Raw genomic sequence first — 19,623 nt, forward strand, 5'->3', positions numbered from 1 at the left:
GGCGCAGATTCAGCTTTGTCACTGATTCCTGGACATTGGTCTCCAGAATCTGCTGATACTGAGTGGAATCCATGCGTCCCTGAACTTTGACAAGATTCCCAGTCCCTGCACTGGCCACACAGCCCCACAGCATGATGGAACCACCACCATATTTTACTGTAGGTAGCAGGTGTTTTTCTTGGAATGCTGTGTTCTTTTTCCTCCATGCATAACGCCCCTTGTTATGGCCAAATAACTCAATTTTAGTTTCATCAGTCCACCGCACCTTATTCCAAAATGAAGCTGGCTTGTCCAAATGTGCTTTAGCCCACCTCAAGCGGCACTTTTTGTGCTGTGGGCGGAGAAAAGGCTTCCTCTGCATCACTCTCGCATACAGCATCTCCTTGTGTAAAGTGCGCCGAATGGTTGAACGATGCACAGTGACTCCATCTGCAGCAAGATGATGTTGTAGGTCTGGTGCTGGTCTGTGGGTTGACTCTGACTGTTCTCACCATTCGTCGCTTCTGTCTATCCGAGATTTTTCTTGGTCTGCCACTTCGAGCCTTAACTTGAACTGAGCCTGTGGTCTTCCATTTCCTCAATATGTTCCTAACTGTGGAAACAGACAGCTGAAATCTCTGAGACAGCTTTCTGTATGCTTCCCCTAAACCATGATGGTGAACAATCTTTGTCTTCAGGTCATTTGAGAGTTGTTTTGAGACCCCCATGTTGCTACTCTTCAGAGAAAATTTAAAGAGGAGGGAAACTTACAATTGACCCCCTTAAATACTCTTTCTCCTAATTGGATTCACCTGTGTATGTAGGTCAGGGGTCACTGAGCTTACCAAGCCAATTTGAGTTCCAATAATTAGTTCTAAAGGTTTTGGAATCAATAAAATGACAACAGTGCCCAAATTTATGCACCTGCCTAATTGTGTTTAAACAATTATAGCACACTTTCTGTAAATCCAATAAACTTCATTTCACTTCTCAAATATCACTGTGTGTGTCTCCTATATGATAGATTTAACTGACATTTTTTATCGTAACAACCAACAATTTATACAGGAAAATCATGACGATTAACAAGGTTGCCCAAATTTTCGCATCCCACTGTATTAAGGGGGTTTTCTGACACTTTTATACTGATGACATCAGTATCTGATTGGTGGGGGTTTCAACACTGGGGACCCCTGCCTATGAGCCCTTTGAGAAGGCACCGACACTCATAGTAGCAATGCGGCCTTATCGCAGCTTAGCTTAGGCCAGTGACATCATGTTCATCAGTCTCATGGCCTAGGCTCAGCTCAGCCCCATTGAAGTGAACAGGTGATAGCAAGTGCAGCTGCTATACAAAGTACAGTACTGTGCTTGGTGAGCTGCGAGAAGGCTGCTGCGCTGCCAGTGCCTCCTCAAACAGCTGATCGGAGGGGCTCCAGGGTGTCAGACTCCCACCAATCAGATACTGATGACCTGTGCAGAGGATTGGTCATCAGTTTAAAAGATTCGGAAGACCACTTTAAAAATAAACTGAAATGACAGTTAGGCTACATGCACATGAACGTTGTTCGTTTCAGTGTCTATTCTGTTTTTTTTTTGCGGATAGGATGCGGACATCAGTATGTCCATTCCGTAGCCGTGCAAAAAAAAATAAAAATAGAACTCCTCCTATTCTTGTCCGTTTTAGGCATTGTTACAATGGATCCGCAACGAAAAAAAAAAAAAGGGATGTCATCCGTATTTTTTGGGCGGATCCGCAATTTGCGGACTGCAAAACACATACGGTCGTGTACATGTAGCCTTACACTGTAAGCACCCTTATGGCTGTTTCACACGAGTGGATGCCGTGCGGATAATTCGCTGAGTGAAAGACAGCCAAGCCCTGTCCCGGACAGCAGAGACACGGAGCAGTAACATGATTGATAATGCTCCGTGCCTCTCTGTGACCTTTTTGCCACAAAATCACAGTGACAACTTCATCTCACTGTGATTTTGTAGTAAAAAGGTCACAGAGCATTATCAATCATGTTACTTTCATGTCATGGATCTGCACAGACGGATCCGTTCAGATAATACAAACATCTGCAGCCGTTGAGAACGGATCCGTTTGTATTATCTGGAACATAGCCAAGACGGATCCGTCTTAAACACCGCTGAAAGTCAATGGAGGACGGATCCGTTTTCTATTGTGCCAGATTGTGTCATAGAAAACGGATCCGTCCCCATTGACTTACATTGTGTGCCAGGACGGATCCGTTTGGCTCAGTTTCGTCAGACGGACACCAAAACGCTGCAAGCAGTGTTTTGTGTCCGCCTCCAAAGCGGAATGGAGACTGAAATGATGCATTCTGAGCGGATCCTTATCCATTCAGAATGCATTAGAATGCAAACTGATCCGTTTTGGACCGCTTGTGAGAGCCCTGAACGGATCTCACAAACGGAAAACCAAAACGCCAGTGTGAAAGTAGCGTAATGCTCCGTGTCTCTGCTGTCCGGAACAGGGCTTGGCTGTCTTTCACGCAGCGGATTACCCGCACGGCATGCGCTCGTGAGAAAGAGCCCTTACCGATAAGCCTGCAGAGTGGTTGTGTGTCTTGCACAACCTAAAAAGGTCAGCATATAAGCTAGTGCTCACTGGTGTTACCATTCAAATCATGCAGGTATCTGGCTCTATGAAGCACTCCTGCTTGTACTTTTCTCTCTAGAATTCCCCAGACAATGATATAAGGCACTGTTCACACTACTTACTGTCATAAGTAGCCCCAATGCTCTGTAGACCCATCAAGCAATGGACCCCTCTGACTTATAAAGGGTTCCTCTACAGTTTTGGCATGCTGCGCTTTTCTTACTGCCAAATAAGACGGAGCCTCTGATAGTAGTGTGAATGCTGCCTTAGATAGGATTGGTTGATGCATGCCACTACTCCACATTTATTCTAGCTCATCTGGAGGCTCATCGCTGCCAAGCATTACTACCTGCCTCTGGAAAGCAGAGCTGAACTGCATATCCAAGAATATTCTTTTACTTTTCCTCGATTTGGGATCCACTCGAAACTCTGTGGTTTGTTCATTATAATAGGATTCTGATATCATGCTAACCAATCCGGCAAAGACGATTCCCAAATGACACTTCTTGCCTCATGTCATCGCTCTACAATCACTCAGCGCCTGAGCCAAGTTCACTAATCTGATTATGTGCAGTAGCCTATCCTCCCTGACGACTGAATAAAACACAGCAGAGGAAGATTCCTCCGACACACCAAAAAGAAAGTGATTAATATAGGGTGCTGAGGGTTATACGAGGCTGGTCACACTTATTAAAAACAAGTAAGATTATTAAAAAGGTATATAAAACTATGTAAAAAAAAAAAACACTGAGTGTGTGGACTGGAGTATGGATCCATACGCCACACGTTTGGACAGCTGAGCAGAGGCCAGGAAAGCTGAAGGTGAATTTGCATTGATCCTACATTTATGACATATCCTTCTGCTATTGCATAAATGTATTGGTGAGAAAGCCCCTTTAAAAAAATAAATAAATTTGACTGCTGAAGCCAATCACCGGCCTCAGTAGTCACATGCGCAAGAGAAGCATGTCCTTACACACATGACCATGGGTGGCTGCAGCACTCTCATGACCATGAATGGGTTCCCATCACTTCCATTCTGGTGGAGGCCGCTGTGCTGACATGGAGGGCATTTTTAACACACTGATGCTGAACATAATATATGAATACTTAATATTAAGAGTAAACTTTTTTCCTTATTGACTCACCTTCCTTTGCTCTTTCCGCTGGACATGTTTGTTGTCATCCTGCCAAAACGCATCCTCCAGTTGCTGCTGGCGCTTTGCATCAGCTGCAGCCTTTGCCTCAGCCTTTCTGGCACGGGCAACAGCAGACTTGGTGTTTTCACCTTGAAACTTTTTGGGCATCCCTTAGCTGAAAATAAAGGTTTTCCGGTGATTAAACAGAATGAGCAGGTCAAAGAGACTCCATAAGGTTACTGTATACTGTACAACACTCAGTCTCTGGGCAATGATCTCAAGGGCCACATATCTATATAGGTAACTAGGTATTTTCAAGATAGGCCCTCAGATTTACACATTTGCACGTATCCCTACTATCCAGAACCACCTATTTGTACATGAGGGGGCCTCTGTCCCACCAGTAGAAAAGGCTATTCTTACCTGCAGAAACCGACAAGAATAGGACCAGCAGTAAGATTCATGGACCAGGCACACGCATCAGTGAAAAATAATGGATGTGTGCGTGGCCCCACTGAACTGTATGGGTCACTTGCTATTTATTTTCAAATGAATAGCACAGTGAAGAAACATAGGGTCATATGAATCAGCCCTAAGGCTCACAACACAGTGCCAGGGTCTGTCACAAGACTAACACTGGCCGCGCCCTACTGACTTACACTGGGACCGTTCCGTTCTGCCGAGATGTCCATTTTTTACAGGAAAAAAACCCCCACTGCAAGGCAGATGTGAACAGCATCTAAGTAAGCTATCCCTTAAATACAAAGAGAAGGGCTGGCATCACCAACATCTCCCCTGGTTCAAGACATGCTATAAACCATGTACACCAAAGAAAGAAACTTGGATTCCATGTAAAATGCAGCCTGAACGCAAACAGTATATGACACAATAGTACCAAATACAAACAAAAACAAAACTAAAATTATAGACATAGTCAGAGTGGGTTCACACTAGTGTTAGGGACTCCGTTATGGCTTTCCGTTATAACGGAAAATAGCGGAATCCATAAGACGGAAGGACGGATCCGTTCTTCTGCCCATAGACTTGTATTATGACGGAATGCAAAACGGAAACCTTTATAAGGCATTCCGTTTTGCTTTCCGTCCTTATAAAAGTCTATGGGAATAAAAACGGATCTGTCTGGTTCCCGATATGCAAGACGGAAAACAAAGTGCTGTCGACAGGACTTTGCTTTCCGTCTTGCATAACGGGACCCAGACGGATCAGTTATGCTTTCCCATAGACTTATATTAGGACGGAAAGCAAATGGAATGCCTTATAAAGGTTTCCGTTTTGCATTCTGTCTGGGCATTCTGTTATAACCCTGTTATAATGGAATCCCTAACGCTAGTGTGAACCCACCCTTAAAAACATTTAAAAAAAATAAAAAAAATAACACTTGGTGCACAAATACTTCCATGTGAATGCAGACCATGATGAGGTGAAAATTCCAAGGCCTTATGCACACGATCGTATTTTTCATCCTGACCCTTTCATTTCTAAGGGGCTATGCTAACATCTGTATCTTTCACAGAGTCACGCGGCGATGGAGCAAATTATAGAAAATTTTCTATTCTTATTCGTATTGCAGAGGGTGCGGCAGCTGCAGAAAGAGCAGTCTCTAGGTGTAACGGCAACACCCCTGTTGCTCCTAGAGACTCATCTGAATACATTAAAACATCACTTTTCTCAGCAATGCGGACACATATGAACATGAGACCAACACAGATTCCTTCAGCTAACAAGCGCACGTGTAAGGGTACTTTCACACCAGCGTTTTTCTTTTCCGACACCGAGTTCCGTCAAAAGGGCTCAATGCCGAAAAAGAACTGATCAGTTTTATCCTAATGCATTCTGAATCGAGAGCAATCCACTCCATCAGGATGTCTTAAGTTCAGTCATTTTGACTGATCAGGCAAAAGATAAAACCGCAGCATGCGGACCCGTTTTGCCGAAGCCGGATCCGGCATTCCAATGCATTTTTCTGACTGATCAGGCATCTTTCAGACTGATCAGGATACTGATCATTCTTACAAATGCCATCAGTTGGCATACGTTTTGCCGGATCCTGCAGGTAGTTCCGGCAAAGGAACTGCTTGCCGGATCACTCTGCCGCAAGTAGCCTAACAGATCAGCCAATGTCATAGCTACAAATCTGCTGACAGATGCACTTTAACATGTTTCTAACCACTTCTTTAGTTTGTACTTTTTTGCATTTGCTACAATACAGGACACAGCTTTGGCTACTTTCACTTTCCCTTTCCGGTATTGAGTTCCGTCATAGGATCTCAATACCAGAGGAAAACGCTTCAGTTTTGTCCCCATTCATTGTCAATGGGGACAAAACTGAACGGAATGGAGTGCACCAGAATGCATTCCGTTCCATGCCGGACAGAAAAACGTTGCAAGCAGTGTTTCTTAGTGTGTCCTGGGATGAGGAGAAAGACGGATTCGTCATGACTCACAGTGTAAAGGCTCATGCACATGGTCCGCAAAATATATGGATGATGTCCGTGTGCATTCCGTATTTTGCAGAACGGAACAGCTAGCCCCTAATAGAACAGTCCTATCCTTGTCCATAATGCGGACATTAATAGGACATGTTCTATTTCTTTGCGGAACAGACATACAGAAATGTAATGCACACTGTGTAACTTTAGGTTTTTTTTGCGGACCCATTGAAATTAATGATTCCACATATGCTCTGCAAAAAAAACAGGATGGGCACGGAAAGAAAATACGTTCACGCACATGAGCCCTAAGTCAATGGTGACAGATCCGTTTTCTTTTGTGTCCGACTTACAATGGTTTTAGAGACGGATCCATCGTTGCTATGTTAGACATAATACAACCGGATCCGCTCATAATGGATGCAGACGGTTGTATTATCTGAATGGAAGCGTTTTTGCTGATCCATGATGGATCCAGCAAAAACACAGCTGTGAAAGTAGCCTTTGTCATACACGGTTGACATGCAGACCCCATTTTATTCCACCCAGTGACAGCAGCTCCTTAGAAACTAACAAGCAGTCAATCTGCCTCTTGGCCCCCACACATGTATATAAAACTATACAACTTGCGCACAATAGAAACAAATGACAAATTCAGCTTTGCTACATCTTCCACAAGACTGCTCCGCCTATGACTTGGGGGTTTCTTCCAGATATACATTGTATCCTGTCACTACATTACTCGTGGCATGAGCAGATGTACACCCCCAACTCGCCTGCCAAAGCCCCTGCTCACACTATGCGTCCTCCTCCATAGACCCGCACGTTCACTTCGCTGCCCACCCGCTTTCAAACACCCATTCCCTTCCAGGCACAATTACACACCCGGGACTCCAGCTTCCGCCCCCACCACAGGTAGCGCTGTGACGTCACTAGCCAGCGACAGGACCGCGTTCTACTTCCGGCCTGCGCGTTCCCGTCTAGACGTAGCGCCGTGATTAGGGTTTGTCACTGCCCATAGTGCCGTACATTGCGTTATCTATGCGGCAGTACTCTAGAGGATAGCTATGACAGAGGTCCCTAGCAGGTAGTAAGGGTTAAAGCAGTTCTAGATTTACATCATCACATTTAGAATATTGACCCAGAAAGCATTTGTCTGGTTCATATCTGTATATAACAGACCGCCTTGTGTACTCATTGGATTTTTAGAAATTTCTATATGCCGATAATTTTTGCTCTATTGTATAAAAGAAAACTATTGATATAGATGCAAAGTCTATCTTTACACCCCTTAGTGCCCCCACAGTGTAGTTATGCCCCCTTAGTACTCTTACATAGTAGATATGCCCCCACAAAGTGGATATACCCCCTTAGTGCTCCAACATGGTAGAATGCCCACTTTAGTGCTCCACACAGTGGATATACCTCATTAGTGCTCCAACATGGTAGAATCCCCTCACACAGTAGAATGCCCCTTTTAGTGCCTCTCTTACAGCAGAATGGCCCCATTAGTGTCTTTTTACAATACAATTCCCCCCTTAGTGTCCCCTTACTGCCCCCAAACAGTAGAATGCCTCCTTAGTGCCCCACATGGTAGTTATGCCCCCTTAGGGCTCCTCACGTTAGTTATGCCCCCTTAGTTACCCCACAAAGTAGTTATGTCCCCACGCAGTAGTTATGCCCTCTTAGTGCCCGACAGAGTACTTATGCCCGTTAGTTCCCCCACAAAGTAGTTATGCCCCCATACAGTAGTTATACCCTCTTAGTGCCTAACATAGTAGTTATGCCCTGTTACTTCCCCCATAAAGTACCGTATTTTTCGCCCTATAAGACGCACCGGCCCATAAGACGCACCTAGGTTTTTGGGGAGGAAAATAAGAAAAAAAGAATTTTTAACCAAAAGGTGTGCTGTGGGTTTGGAACGAATGGTGGTCTCTGGATGGCACTATTACTGGGGATCTGTGGATGACTGACACTTATGTGGGGGATCTGTGGATGACGGACACTGTTATGTGGGGGATCTGTGGATGACGGACACTGTTATGGGGGATCTGTGGATGACGGACACTGTTATGGGGGGATCTGTGGATGACTGACACTGTTATGTGGGGGATCTGTGGATGACGGACACTGTTATGGGGGATCTGTGGATGACGGACACTGTTATGGGGGGGATCTGTGGATGACGGACACTGTTATGGGGGGTTCTGTGGATGACGGACACTGTTATGGGGGGATCTGTGGATGATGGACACTGTTATGGGGGGATCTGTGGATGACGGACACTGTTATGGGGGGCATCTGTGGCTTGCACTATTACAGGGGGATCTGTGGATGGCATTGTTACAGGGGGGGGAATCTGTGGATGGCACTGTTATGGGCTGAGGGGGATCTGTGGGTGGCACTGTTATATATGTGCCATCCACAGACCCCCCCCCCCAGCCCATAACAGTGCCATCCACAGACCCCCCCCAGCCCATAACTGTGCCATCCACAGACCCCCCCAGCCCATAACTGTGCCATCCACAGACCCCCCCAGCCCATAACAGTGCCATCCACAGACCCCCCCCCAGCCCATAACTGTGCCATCCACAGATCGCCCCCGCCGCCAGTATACTAAAATAAGATGTCATATTCAATTAATACTTATTAAACATACCCCCTCAGTCCTATTTCTATCTTACATCCAAATCGCTAGTGTAGAATTCAGGCAGGCAGGACGGGCGGGCGGGCGGCCGGCGCGTCTCTTACTGACGTCACTTGCCTGCACCGCCTGTTTCATTCATAAAGTAGGCGGCGCAGGCACGTGACAAGAGTTACGCTGCCGCCCGCCCGGCCTGAATTCTACTGCCGCGATTAGGATGTAAGGTAGTAATAGGACTAAGGGGGCAAGTTTAATAAGTATTACCGTACTTGAAAATGACATCTTATATTAGTATACTGGAGCGGCGGGGCGGTGCTATACTACACTGACTGCACCGCCCCGCCGCTATTGCCAGCCCCCAGACCCTCCTCCCAGTCCCTCCCCGAGTCCCCGCTCACTGATACATCGCTGCCAGCGATGTAAAACTGCAAGCATTCGCCCCATAAGACGCAGGGGCATTTCTCCCCCATTTTCGGGGAAGAAAAAGTGCGTCTTATGGGGCGAAAAATACGGGGTAGTTATGCCCCCATGCAGTAGTTATGCCCTCTTAGTGCACAACAGAGTAGTTCTGCCCTGTTAGTTCCCCCATAAAGTAGTTCTGCCCCCTTAGTGCCCCAACATAGTAGTTATGCTTCCCTAGGATCTAATAAATATGTGATATTAGATCACACACTAATCTTGGTGTCCTGAAAGAATAAGTATAATTATTCCCACAGGCTTCAGCAAAATGGCTCCTGCAGCTTCACTGAACGCCTCCACCTAGTGTTCCCCCTAGTGCTTGGAGCATCACTTACATGCGAATGGAGGTTTTTCTAGTGTCACTGACAAGTGTTTTCCCGAGACAACGTCTGTGGTTGGTGTCCTGCAGAAGATGCTTATAGTAATGAACAGGATTGTGTAAAATTGCAGAAGAAGGTGGGCCAAGACAACCAAGCGAGATGATAATCATGCTGAGAGCTCCCAGCTCACCTCCTTCTGAATCAGATCCCCTCTCACGGGCGTAGCTAGAAAGGCTGGGCCCATAGAAAAATGGGCCACCCTTCCCAAGCAACCATTGAAATGAATAGGTCCGCACCCTATCCGTAAAAAAAACTGAACGGACACAGAAACAAACAACGTTCGTGTGCATGTAGCCTTACAGATACAGGTTAAATGCAGACCAAAACTATGGCTGTGTGCGTGAGCCCTAAGGGAGAGGCGGGATATGCAGGCAACTGTCTGGGATAGTGGTGAAAAAAATGGGACTGGCAAGGCTAGGATCTATGTAAATCCACCCTATAATGTAAAATCACCTCAAACATGGGAACATGCAGGCTTCCCTCATAAATAGTTTTCTTTTTTGCTGCGTTTTTCACCAGCTTACCTATATGCTGCAACTAACCAATAAGTGAAAAACAATGGGAAAACAAAGGAAAACTGGCTTAGGCTACTTTCACACTAGCGGCACGGACCTCCGGCAGGCTGTTCACCCGCCCGTCCTGCCGCTAGTGAACGTGTGCCTCCAGCCTGCCGCTCCGTCCCCATTGAATATAATGGGGGCGGGGGTGGAGTTCCGGCGAGACACAGCAGCGCACGGCAAAAGGCTGCCGGAATAAAACTACGAAATGTCTACGATAGTCAATGGGGACAGAGCGGCAGTCCGGAGGCACACGTTCACTAGCGGCAGGATGGATCCGACAGGCTGTTCACCCACCGGAACAGCCTGCCGGAGGTCCGTGCCGCTAGTGTGAAAGTAGCCTTAATTGCCCATAGCAACCAGATTTCACCTTTCATTTTTCAGAGCTCCTTTGGAAAATGAAAGGTGGAATCTGGTTGCTATAGGCAAATAAGCCAGTTTTCCTTTATACCAATTTAATAAATCTCCCCCATTGTTTAAAAAAAAAAAAACGCATGGTTTGTAGTATAATTTATATTTCTCTTATCCTATTGTATATGACAAAGTTCTGGCTGCCTGTAGCTGCAATTAGGGGGAGCTCAGTACATATAAATTTATGCAGCTACAGTAGGACTCAATGGCAGCTAAATAAATCTCTATACAGTTCACCTTAGTTGGCAACTGCAGGAAATTCACTTAGGCCTCTTTCACACTTGCGTTGTCCGGATCCGGCGTGTACTCCACTTGCCGGAATTACACGCCGGATCCGGAAAAACGCAAGTGTACGGAAAGCATTTGAAGACGGATCCGTCTTCAAAATGCTTTCAGTGTTACTATGGCAGCCAGGACGCTATTAAAGTCCTGGTTGCCATAGTAGGAGCGGGGAGCGGCATACTAACAGTCCGTGCGGCTCCCGAGGCGCTCCAGAATGACGTCAGAGCGCCCCATGCGCATGGATGACGTGTCATGCGATCACGTGATCCATGCGCTTGGGGCGCCCTGACGTCACTCTGGAGCGCCCCGGGAGCCGCACGGATGGTAAGTATGCTGCTCCCCCGCTCCCCATTACACTTTACCATGGCTGCCAGGACTTTAGCGTCCCGGCAGCCATGGTAACCATTGAGAAAAGGCTAAACGTCGCATCCGGCAATGCGCCGAAACGACGTTTAGCTTAAGTCCGGATCAATGCCTTTCAATGGGCATTAATTCCGGATCCGGCCTTGTGGCAAGTCTTCAGGATTTTTGGCCAGAGCAAAAAGCGCAGCATGCTGCAGTATTTTCTCCGGCCAAAAAATGTTCCGTTCCGGAACTGAAGACATCCTGATGCATCCTGAACGGATTTCACTCCATTCAGAATGCATTAGGATAAAACTGATCAGGATTCTTCCGGCATAGAGCCCCGACGACGGAACTCTATGCCGGAAGAAAAGAACGCAAGTGTGAAAGCGCCCTTAACTATTGGGAAGCAGTGAAACATCTCAGTGCTGGGCCTTTCCTCCACCACAGGTCATGTAGCAATCAAGTGGACTGTCTCCATGCAAGACAGAGCACTGAGAACAAATAATACCCAAGAAATGTATTTCCCAGTCAGCACTAGTATATGGAATTTGTGTCCCACATAGAGAATTGGGACACAAATTTTAACCCCATAAGGACCCTGCCATTTTTCACCTTAAGGACCAGGCCATTTTTAGGAAATATCCAAAACCCACTTGTTAAGGACCAGTTCAGATCTGAAGTCACTTTGTGAGGCTTACATAATAGAAACCACCAATGTCACATTTGAAGTCCCCCTGATGCACCCCTAGAGTAGAAACTCCCAAAAAGTGACCCCATTTTAGAAACTACACCTCTCCAGGTATTCAAAACTGATTTTACAAACTTTGTTAACACAAGAATTAAAGGAAATGTACCTTATTTTTTGCCCCATAAGATGCACTTTTCCCCCCAAAAGTGAGGGGGAAATGGCAGTGCGTCTTATGGGGTGAATGCAGCCATTTTTACATTGCTAACACTGATACATCGCCGCCTGCGATGTTGCGCACCGCTGTATTACGGGGAGGGAGGAGGGTCTGGAGGCTGGCAACTGCTGGAATTGCAGCGGGGCCCGTTGCAGTCACTGTACTCTTACACCGGGCCCCGTCACTCACAGCAGTATTCATATGTAAACTGTAATCCTTAACCTCTTCTTAACTTTACTTACAGTAGCGCTATCCCGTGTGCTACTTCTTACTATCAAGCTCCCGTAGCAGGCAGAGCGGCCGGCAGCTGTAATGTCACTCACTCACGTCACGCGCCTACTTCGCCTCCTTCATTAATGAAGCGGGCGGAGCAGGCGCGTGATGTGAGTGAGTAACTTTACGCTGCCGGCCGCTCTGACTGCTACGGTACGGGAGCTTGATAGTAAGTAGTATTAGACGGAATAGTGCTACTTTAACTAAAGTTAAGGATTACAGTTTACATATGAATACTGCTGTGAGAGGAGGGGCCCGGTGTATTGGGGGACACTGTTATGGGGGGGATCTGTGGTTGGCACATATATTGTATAAGATGCTACATATGTGTCATCCACAGATCCCCCCCCCCTATAACAGTGTCATCCACAGAGCCCCCTCCCCATAACAGTGCCATCCACAGATCCCCCATAACAGTGCCATCCACAGATCCCCCTCCCCATAACAGTGCTATCCACAGATACCCCATAACAGTGTGTCATCCACAGATCCCCTCCATAACAGTGTTTCATCCACAGATCCCCATAACAGTGTGTCATCCACAGATCCCCATAACAGTGTCATCCACAGATCCCCCATATAACAGTGTCTTCCAGTTTCCCCATAACAGTGTCATCCGAAGATCCCCCATAATAGTGTCATCCACAGATCCCCCATAACAGTGTGTCATCCACAGATCCCCCATAACAGTGTGTCATCCACAGATCCCCCATAACAGTGTCCGTCATCCACAGATCCCCATAACAGTGTGTCACCCACAGATCCCCCATAACAGTGTGTCTTCCACAGATCCCCCATAACAGTGTGTCATCCACAGATCCCCCATAACAGTGTGTCATCCACAGATCCCCCATAACAGTGTGTCATCCACAGATCCCCCATAACAGTGTGTCATCCACAGATCCCCCATAACAGTGTGTCATCCACAGATCCCCATAACAGTGTGTCATCCACAGATCCCCATAACAGTGTCATCCACAGATCCCCCATATAACAGTGTCTTCCAGTTTCCCCATAACAGTGTCATCCGAAGATCCCCCATAATAGTGTCATCCACAGACCACCATTAGTTCAAAACCCACCAAAAGCACACCTTTTGGTTAAATTGTTTTTCTCTTATTTTCCTCCTCAAAAACCTAGGTGCATCTTACGGGCAGGTCTTATAGGGCAAAAAATACGGTAATAGAAATTTCAGAATTTCCCTTTTTTGTCAGATTTTCCATTTTAATCATTTTTTTCCAGTAACAAAGCAAGAGTTAACAGCCAAACAAAACTCAATATTTATTACCCTGATTCTGTAATTTAAAGAAACACCCCATATGTGGTCATAAACTGCTGTAGGGGCACACGGCAGGGCGCAGAAGGAAAGGAACACCATATGGTTTTTGGGCAGATTTCACTGGGATAATTTTAACTTGCCATGTCACATTTGAAGTCTGCCTGATGCACCCCTAGAGTAGAAACTCCCAAAAAGTTACCCCATTTTGGAAAAATACACCCCTCAACGTATTCAACACAGATTTTACAAACTTTGGTAACCCTTTATGTGTTCCACAAGAATTAAAGGAAAATGTAGATGAAATTTCGGAATTTCACTTTTTGGGCAGATTTTCCATTTTAATCAATTTTCTCCAGTAACAAAGCAAGGGTTAACAGCCAAACAAAACTCAATATTTATTACCCAGATTCTGTAGTTTACAGAAACACCCCATATGTGGTCATAAACTGCTGTACAGGCACACGGCAGGGCGCAGAAGGAAAGGAACACCATATGGTATTTGGAAGGCAGATTTCACTGGGATAATTTTAAGTTGCCTTGTCACATTTGAAGACCCCCTGATGCACCCCTGAAACTCCATAAAAAAATGACCCCATTTTGGAAACTATGGCATAAGGTGGCAGTTTTGTTGGTACTATTTTAGGGTACATATGATTTTTGGTTGCTCTATATTAGGGATCGACCGATATTGATTTTTTACGCTGGGTTCAGACCTGAGCGTTTGCGATGGAGCGCTCTGTATGCGCGATTGTACCGGCGTTTACAATCGCGCATACAGAGACAAGCGAAAGCCCATTGTCGCGCGTTCCCGCAGGTCTATGGCCGGGAACGCGCGACAAGACGCCCCAAAGAAGCTCATGTACTTCTTGGGGCGTCGGGCGTTTTACAGCGCGATCGTACGCGCTGTAAAACGCCCACGTGAGAACCTTTCTCATAGGGAAGCATTGGTTTCTCCTTGTTGAGCGTTTTAAAACGCTCAGGTGTGAACCCAGCCTTAGAGCCGATAGCCGATAATTTATACCAATATTTTATATCTCATAATATATATTATATTAGTTGGTAGTCACTGAGGTGGTGGAAATTTTCATTTGGCACTAGTATATTATAAATGTAAATTATTGGTAGTCAATTTATAATTTACATTTATAATATACTAGTGCCAAATGCCAATTTCCACACCCTCCCCCCCTCCTCACTGACTTTATTAACCCATATCAGACCTCAGATCAGCCCTTTATTAACCCTTATTAGACCTTTATTATCCCCCATCAGACCTCAGATCAGACCTTTATTATCCCCCATCAGATCTCAGATCAGACCTTTATTAACCCCTATCAGACCTCAGATCAGACCTTTATTAACCTCTATCAGACCTCAGATGAATAAAATAAAAAACTCCTCACCTCTCCTGCGCCGTGGCTCCTCTTCATCTCCGGGTCCGGCGTCTCGCTCCCCTGTGTTCTCCGGCCCGCGCTGCACTGTCACCTGACAGCATGCAGCGTCAGGTCATAGTGCGCACACTACGTCCTGACGCTGTACGGGGTCAGGACAATGCAGCGCAGGCCCCATCAAAGACGACCAGGGAGGGTGAGTATCAGAAGCGCTTGCTGCATTTCTTCCCCGCTCCAGGCACCATATTCATACTAGTGCACGCTTCCATAATGGAAGCGTTCACTAGTATTCACTTTATACGCATTATTGGTATATCGGCAAGGTTAGGCTACTTTCACTTTCCGGGTCCGCTTGTGAGATCCCCTGGATCTCACAGGCCCCGGAAGCTGTATGAGTAATACACAATATTACTCATACAGCCATTGGAATGCCTTGTAAAGGATTAGACCCCAAAAAGTTCAAGTCCCAAAGTGGGACAAAAAATTAAGCGAAAAAAAGTTGAAAAAATAGTTTTCCCCTAAAAAAATTAAAAGTTTCAAGTAAAAATAAACGAAACCATCATTTTCCCCAAATAAAGTAAAAAAAAAATTGGTAAAAAAATAGGGGGATAAAAAAAGTATACATATTAGGTATCGCCGCGTTCGTATCGACCGGCTCTATAAACATATCACATGACCTAACCCCTCAGATGAACACCGTAAAAAATAAAAACTGTGCTAAATAAACAATTTTTTTGTCACCTTACATCACAAAAAGTACAACAGCAAGCGATCAAAAAGTCGTTTGCCCACCAAAATAGTACCAATCTAACCGTCACCTCATCCCTCAAAAAACGAGCCCCTACATGAGACAATCGCCCAAAAAATAAAAAAACTATGGCTCAGAATATGGAGACACTAAAACATGATTTTTTTTTTTGTTTCAAAAATGATATTATTGTGTAAAACTTAAATAAAAAAAAAGTATACATATTAGGTATTGCCGCATCCGTATCGACCGGCTCTATAAAAATATCACATGACCTAACCCCTCAGATGAACACCGTAAAAAATAAAAATTTTGCTAAATAAACAATTTTTTGTCACCTGACATCCCAAAAAGTGTAAGAGCAAGCGATTAAAAAGTCATATGCACCCCAAAATAGTGCCAATGAAACCGTCATCTCATGCCTCAAAAAATGAGCCGCTACATGAGACAATCGCCCAAAAACTGAAAAAACTATGGCTCTCAGACTATGGAGACACTAAAACATGATTTTTTTTTTGTTTCAAAAATGATATTATTGTGTAAAGCTTACAAAAATAAATAAAAAGTATACATATTAGGTATTGCAGCGTCCGTATCGACCAGCTCTATAAAAATATCACATGACCTAACCCCTCAGATGAACACCATAAAAAATAAAAACTGTGCTAAATAAACCATTTTTTGTCACCTTACATCACAAAAAGTGTAATAGCAAGCGATCAAAAAGTTACACGCACCCCAAAATAGTGCCAATAAAACTGTCATCTCATCCCGCAAAAATCATACCCTACCCAAGGTAATCGCCCAAAAACTGAAAAAATTATGGCTCTCAGGCTATGGAAACACTAAAACATGATTTTCTTTGCTTCAAAAATGAAATCATTGTGTAAAACTTACATAAATAAAAAAAGGTATACATATTAGGTATCGCTGCGTCTGTATCGACCGGCTCCATAAAAATATCACATGACCTAACCCCTCAGATGAACAACGTAAAAAATTTAAAATAAAAACTGTTCTAAATAAACCATTTTTTGTCACCTTACATCACAAAAAGTGTAATAGCAAGCGATCAAAAAGTCACACGCACTCCAAAATAGTGCCAATAAAACCGTCATCTCATCCCGCAAAAATCATCCCACGGTAATCGCCCAAAAACTGAAAAAAGTATGGCTCTCAGACTATGGAAACACTAAAACATGATTTTTTTTGCTTCAAAAAATGAAATCATTGTGTAAAACTTACATAAATAAAAAATATATATACATATTAGGTATCGCCGTGTCCGTGACAACCTGGTCTATAAAGATAACACATGATCTAACCTGTCAGATGAATGTTGTAAATAACAAAAAATAAAAACAGTGCCAAAACAGCTATTTATTGTTATCTTGCCTCACAAAAAGTGTAATATGGAGCAACCAAAATTCATATGTACCCTAAACTAGTACCAAAAAAACTTCCACCCTATCCCGTAGTTTCTAAAATGGGGTCACTTTTTTGGGGTTTCTACTCTAGGGGTGCATCAGGGGGGCTTCAAATGGGACATGGTGTAAAAAAAAAAGTCCAGCAAAATCTGCCTTCCAAAAACTGTATGGCATTCCTTTCCTTCTGCGCCCTGCCGTGTGCCCGTACAGCTGTTTACGACCACATATGGGGTGTTTCTGTAAACTACAGAATCAGGGCCATAAATATTGAGTTTTGTTTGGCTGTTAATCCTTGCTTTGTTACTGGAGAAAATGGATTAAAATTTAAAATTTGCCAAAAAAGTGAAATTCGGAAATTTCATCTCCATTTGCCAATAACTCTTATGGAACACCTAAAGGGTTAATGAAGTTTGTAAAATCAGTTTTGAATACCTTGAGGGGTGTAGTTTCTTAGATGGGGTCACTTTCATGGAGTTTCTACTCTAGGGGTGCATCAGGGGGGCTTCAAATGGGACATGGTGTCAAAAAAAACAGTCCAGCAAAATCTGCCTTCCAAAAACCATATGTCGTCCCTTTCCTTCTGCCCCCTGCCGTGTGCCTGTACAGTAGTTTACGACCACATATGAGGTGTTTCTGTAAACTACAGAATCTGGGCAATAAATATTGAGTTTTGTTTGGCCGTTAACCCTTGCTTTGTTACTAGAAAAAATTGATTAAAATTGAAAATTTGCCCAAAAATGTTAATTCTGAAATTTCATCTCCATTTGCCAATAACTCTTATGGAACACCTAAAGGGTTAATGAAGTTTGTAAAATCAGTTTTGAATACCTTGAGGGGTGTAGTTTCTTAGATGGGGTCACTTTCATGGAGTTTCTACTCTAGGGTTGCATCAGGGGGGCTTCAAATGGGACATGGTGTAAAAAAAAACAGTCCAGCAAAATCTGCCTTCCAAAAACCGTATGGCATTCCTTTCCTTCTGCGCCCTGCCATGTGCCCGTACAGTAGTTTACGACCACATATGGGGTGTTTCTGTAAACTACAGAATCAGGGCCATAAATATTGAGTTTTGTTTGGCTGTTAACCCTTGCTTTGTAACTGAAAAAAAATTATTAAAATGGAAAATCTGCCAAAAAAGTGAAATTTTTTAATTGTATCTCTATTTTCCATTAATTCTTGTGGAACACCTAAAGGGTTAACAAAGTTTGTAAAATCAGTTTTGAATACCTTGAGGGGTGTAGTTTCTAGAATGGGGTCATTTTTGCGTGGTTTCTATTATGTAAGCCTCGCTGTCATGAAGTACAATATGTGTCATGAAGTACAATATGTGATGAAAAAACAATCTCAGAATGGCCTGGATAAGTCAAAGCGTTTTAAAGTTATCACCACTTACAGTGACACTGGTCAGATTTGCAAAAAATGGTCCAGAAGGTGAAATAAGGCTGTGTCCTTAACCCCTTAGGGACACAGCCTTTTTACACCTTAGGACCAGGCCATTTTTTGAAAATCTGACCAGTGTCACTTTAAGTGCTGATAACTTTAAAACGCTTTGACTTATCCAGGCCATTCTGAGATTGTTTTTTCGTCACATATTGTACTTCATGACACTGGTAAAATAAAGTTAAAAAAAATATTTTTTTTTGCATAAAAAAGTCAAATTTACCAAAAATTGGGAAAAATTAGCAAATTTCAAAGTTTCAGTTTCTCTACTTCTGTAATACATAGTAATACCCCCAAAAATTGTGATGACTTAACATTCCCCATATGTCTACTTCATGTTTGAATTATTTTGGGAATGATATTTTATTTTTTGGGGATGTTACAAGGCTTAGAAGTTTAGAAGCAAATCTTGAAATTTTTCAGAAATTTACAAAAACCCAATTTTTAGGGACCACTACAGCTCTGAAGTCACTTTGCGAGGCTTACATAATAGAAACCACCCAAAAATGACCCCATTCTATAAACTACACCCCTCAAGGTATTCAAAACTGATTTTACAAACTTTGTTAACCCTTTAGGTGTTGCACAAGAGTTATTGGCAAATGGGGATGAAATTTGAGAATTTCATTTTATTGCCTAATTTTCCATTTTAACCCATTTTTTCCACTAACAAAGCAAGGGTTAACAGCCAAACAAGACTGTATCTTTATTGCCCTGACTCTGCCGTTTACAGAAACACCCCATATGTGGCCGTAAACTACTGTACGGCCACACAGCAGGGCGTAGAGTGAAAGGTGCGCCGTATGGTTTTAGGAAGCCAGATTTTGCTGGACTGGTTTTTTGACACCATGTCCCATTTGAAGCCCCCTGATGCACCCCTAGAGTAGAAACTCC

General features: G+C 44.1%; 1 protein-coding gene across 3 annotated transcripts in view; it reads right to left on the reverse strand.

The window, feature by feature from the left end:
* The window catches only part of CCDC124 (coiled-coil domain containing 124), a 49,669-nt gene extending 42,465 nt beyond the window's left edge, over window positions 1-7,204 (reverse strand). The window contains exons 1-2 of one of the 3 annotated variants that reach the window (XM_044270134.1): window positions 7,080-7,204; window positions 3,754-3,919 (exon numbers count right to left, since the gene is read on the reverse strand). In XM_044270134.1, the coding sequence (XP_044126069.1) occupies window positions 3,754-3,912 (159 nt within the window). In that variant the 5' untranslated portion in view covers window positions 3,913-3,919; window positions 7,080-7,204. Of the gene's footprint in view, window positions 1-3,753; window positions 3,920-6,970 lie in introns of all 3 variants that reach the window. The other 2 variants (XM_044270151.1, XM_044270143.1) reach the window with 2 other exon arrangements.
* Between the last annotated feature and the right edge of the window lie 12,419 nt (window positions 7,205-19,623).

Source organism: Bufo gargarizans, chromosome 1, assembly GCF_014858855.1.
Source record: "Bufo gargarizans isolate SCDJY-AF-19 chromosome 1, ASM1485885v1, whole genome shotgun sequence".
Lineage (NCBI taxonomy): Eukaryota > Metazoa > Chordata > Amphibia > Anura > Bufonidae > Bufo > Bufo gargarizans.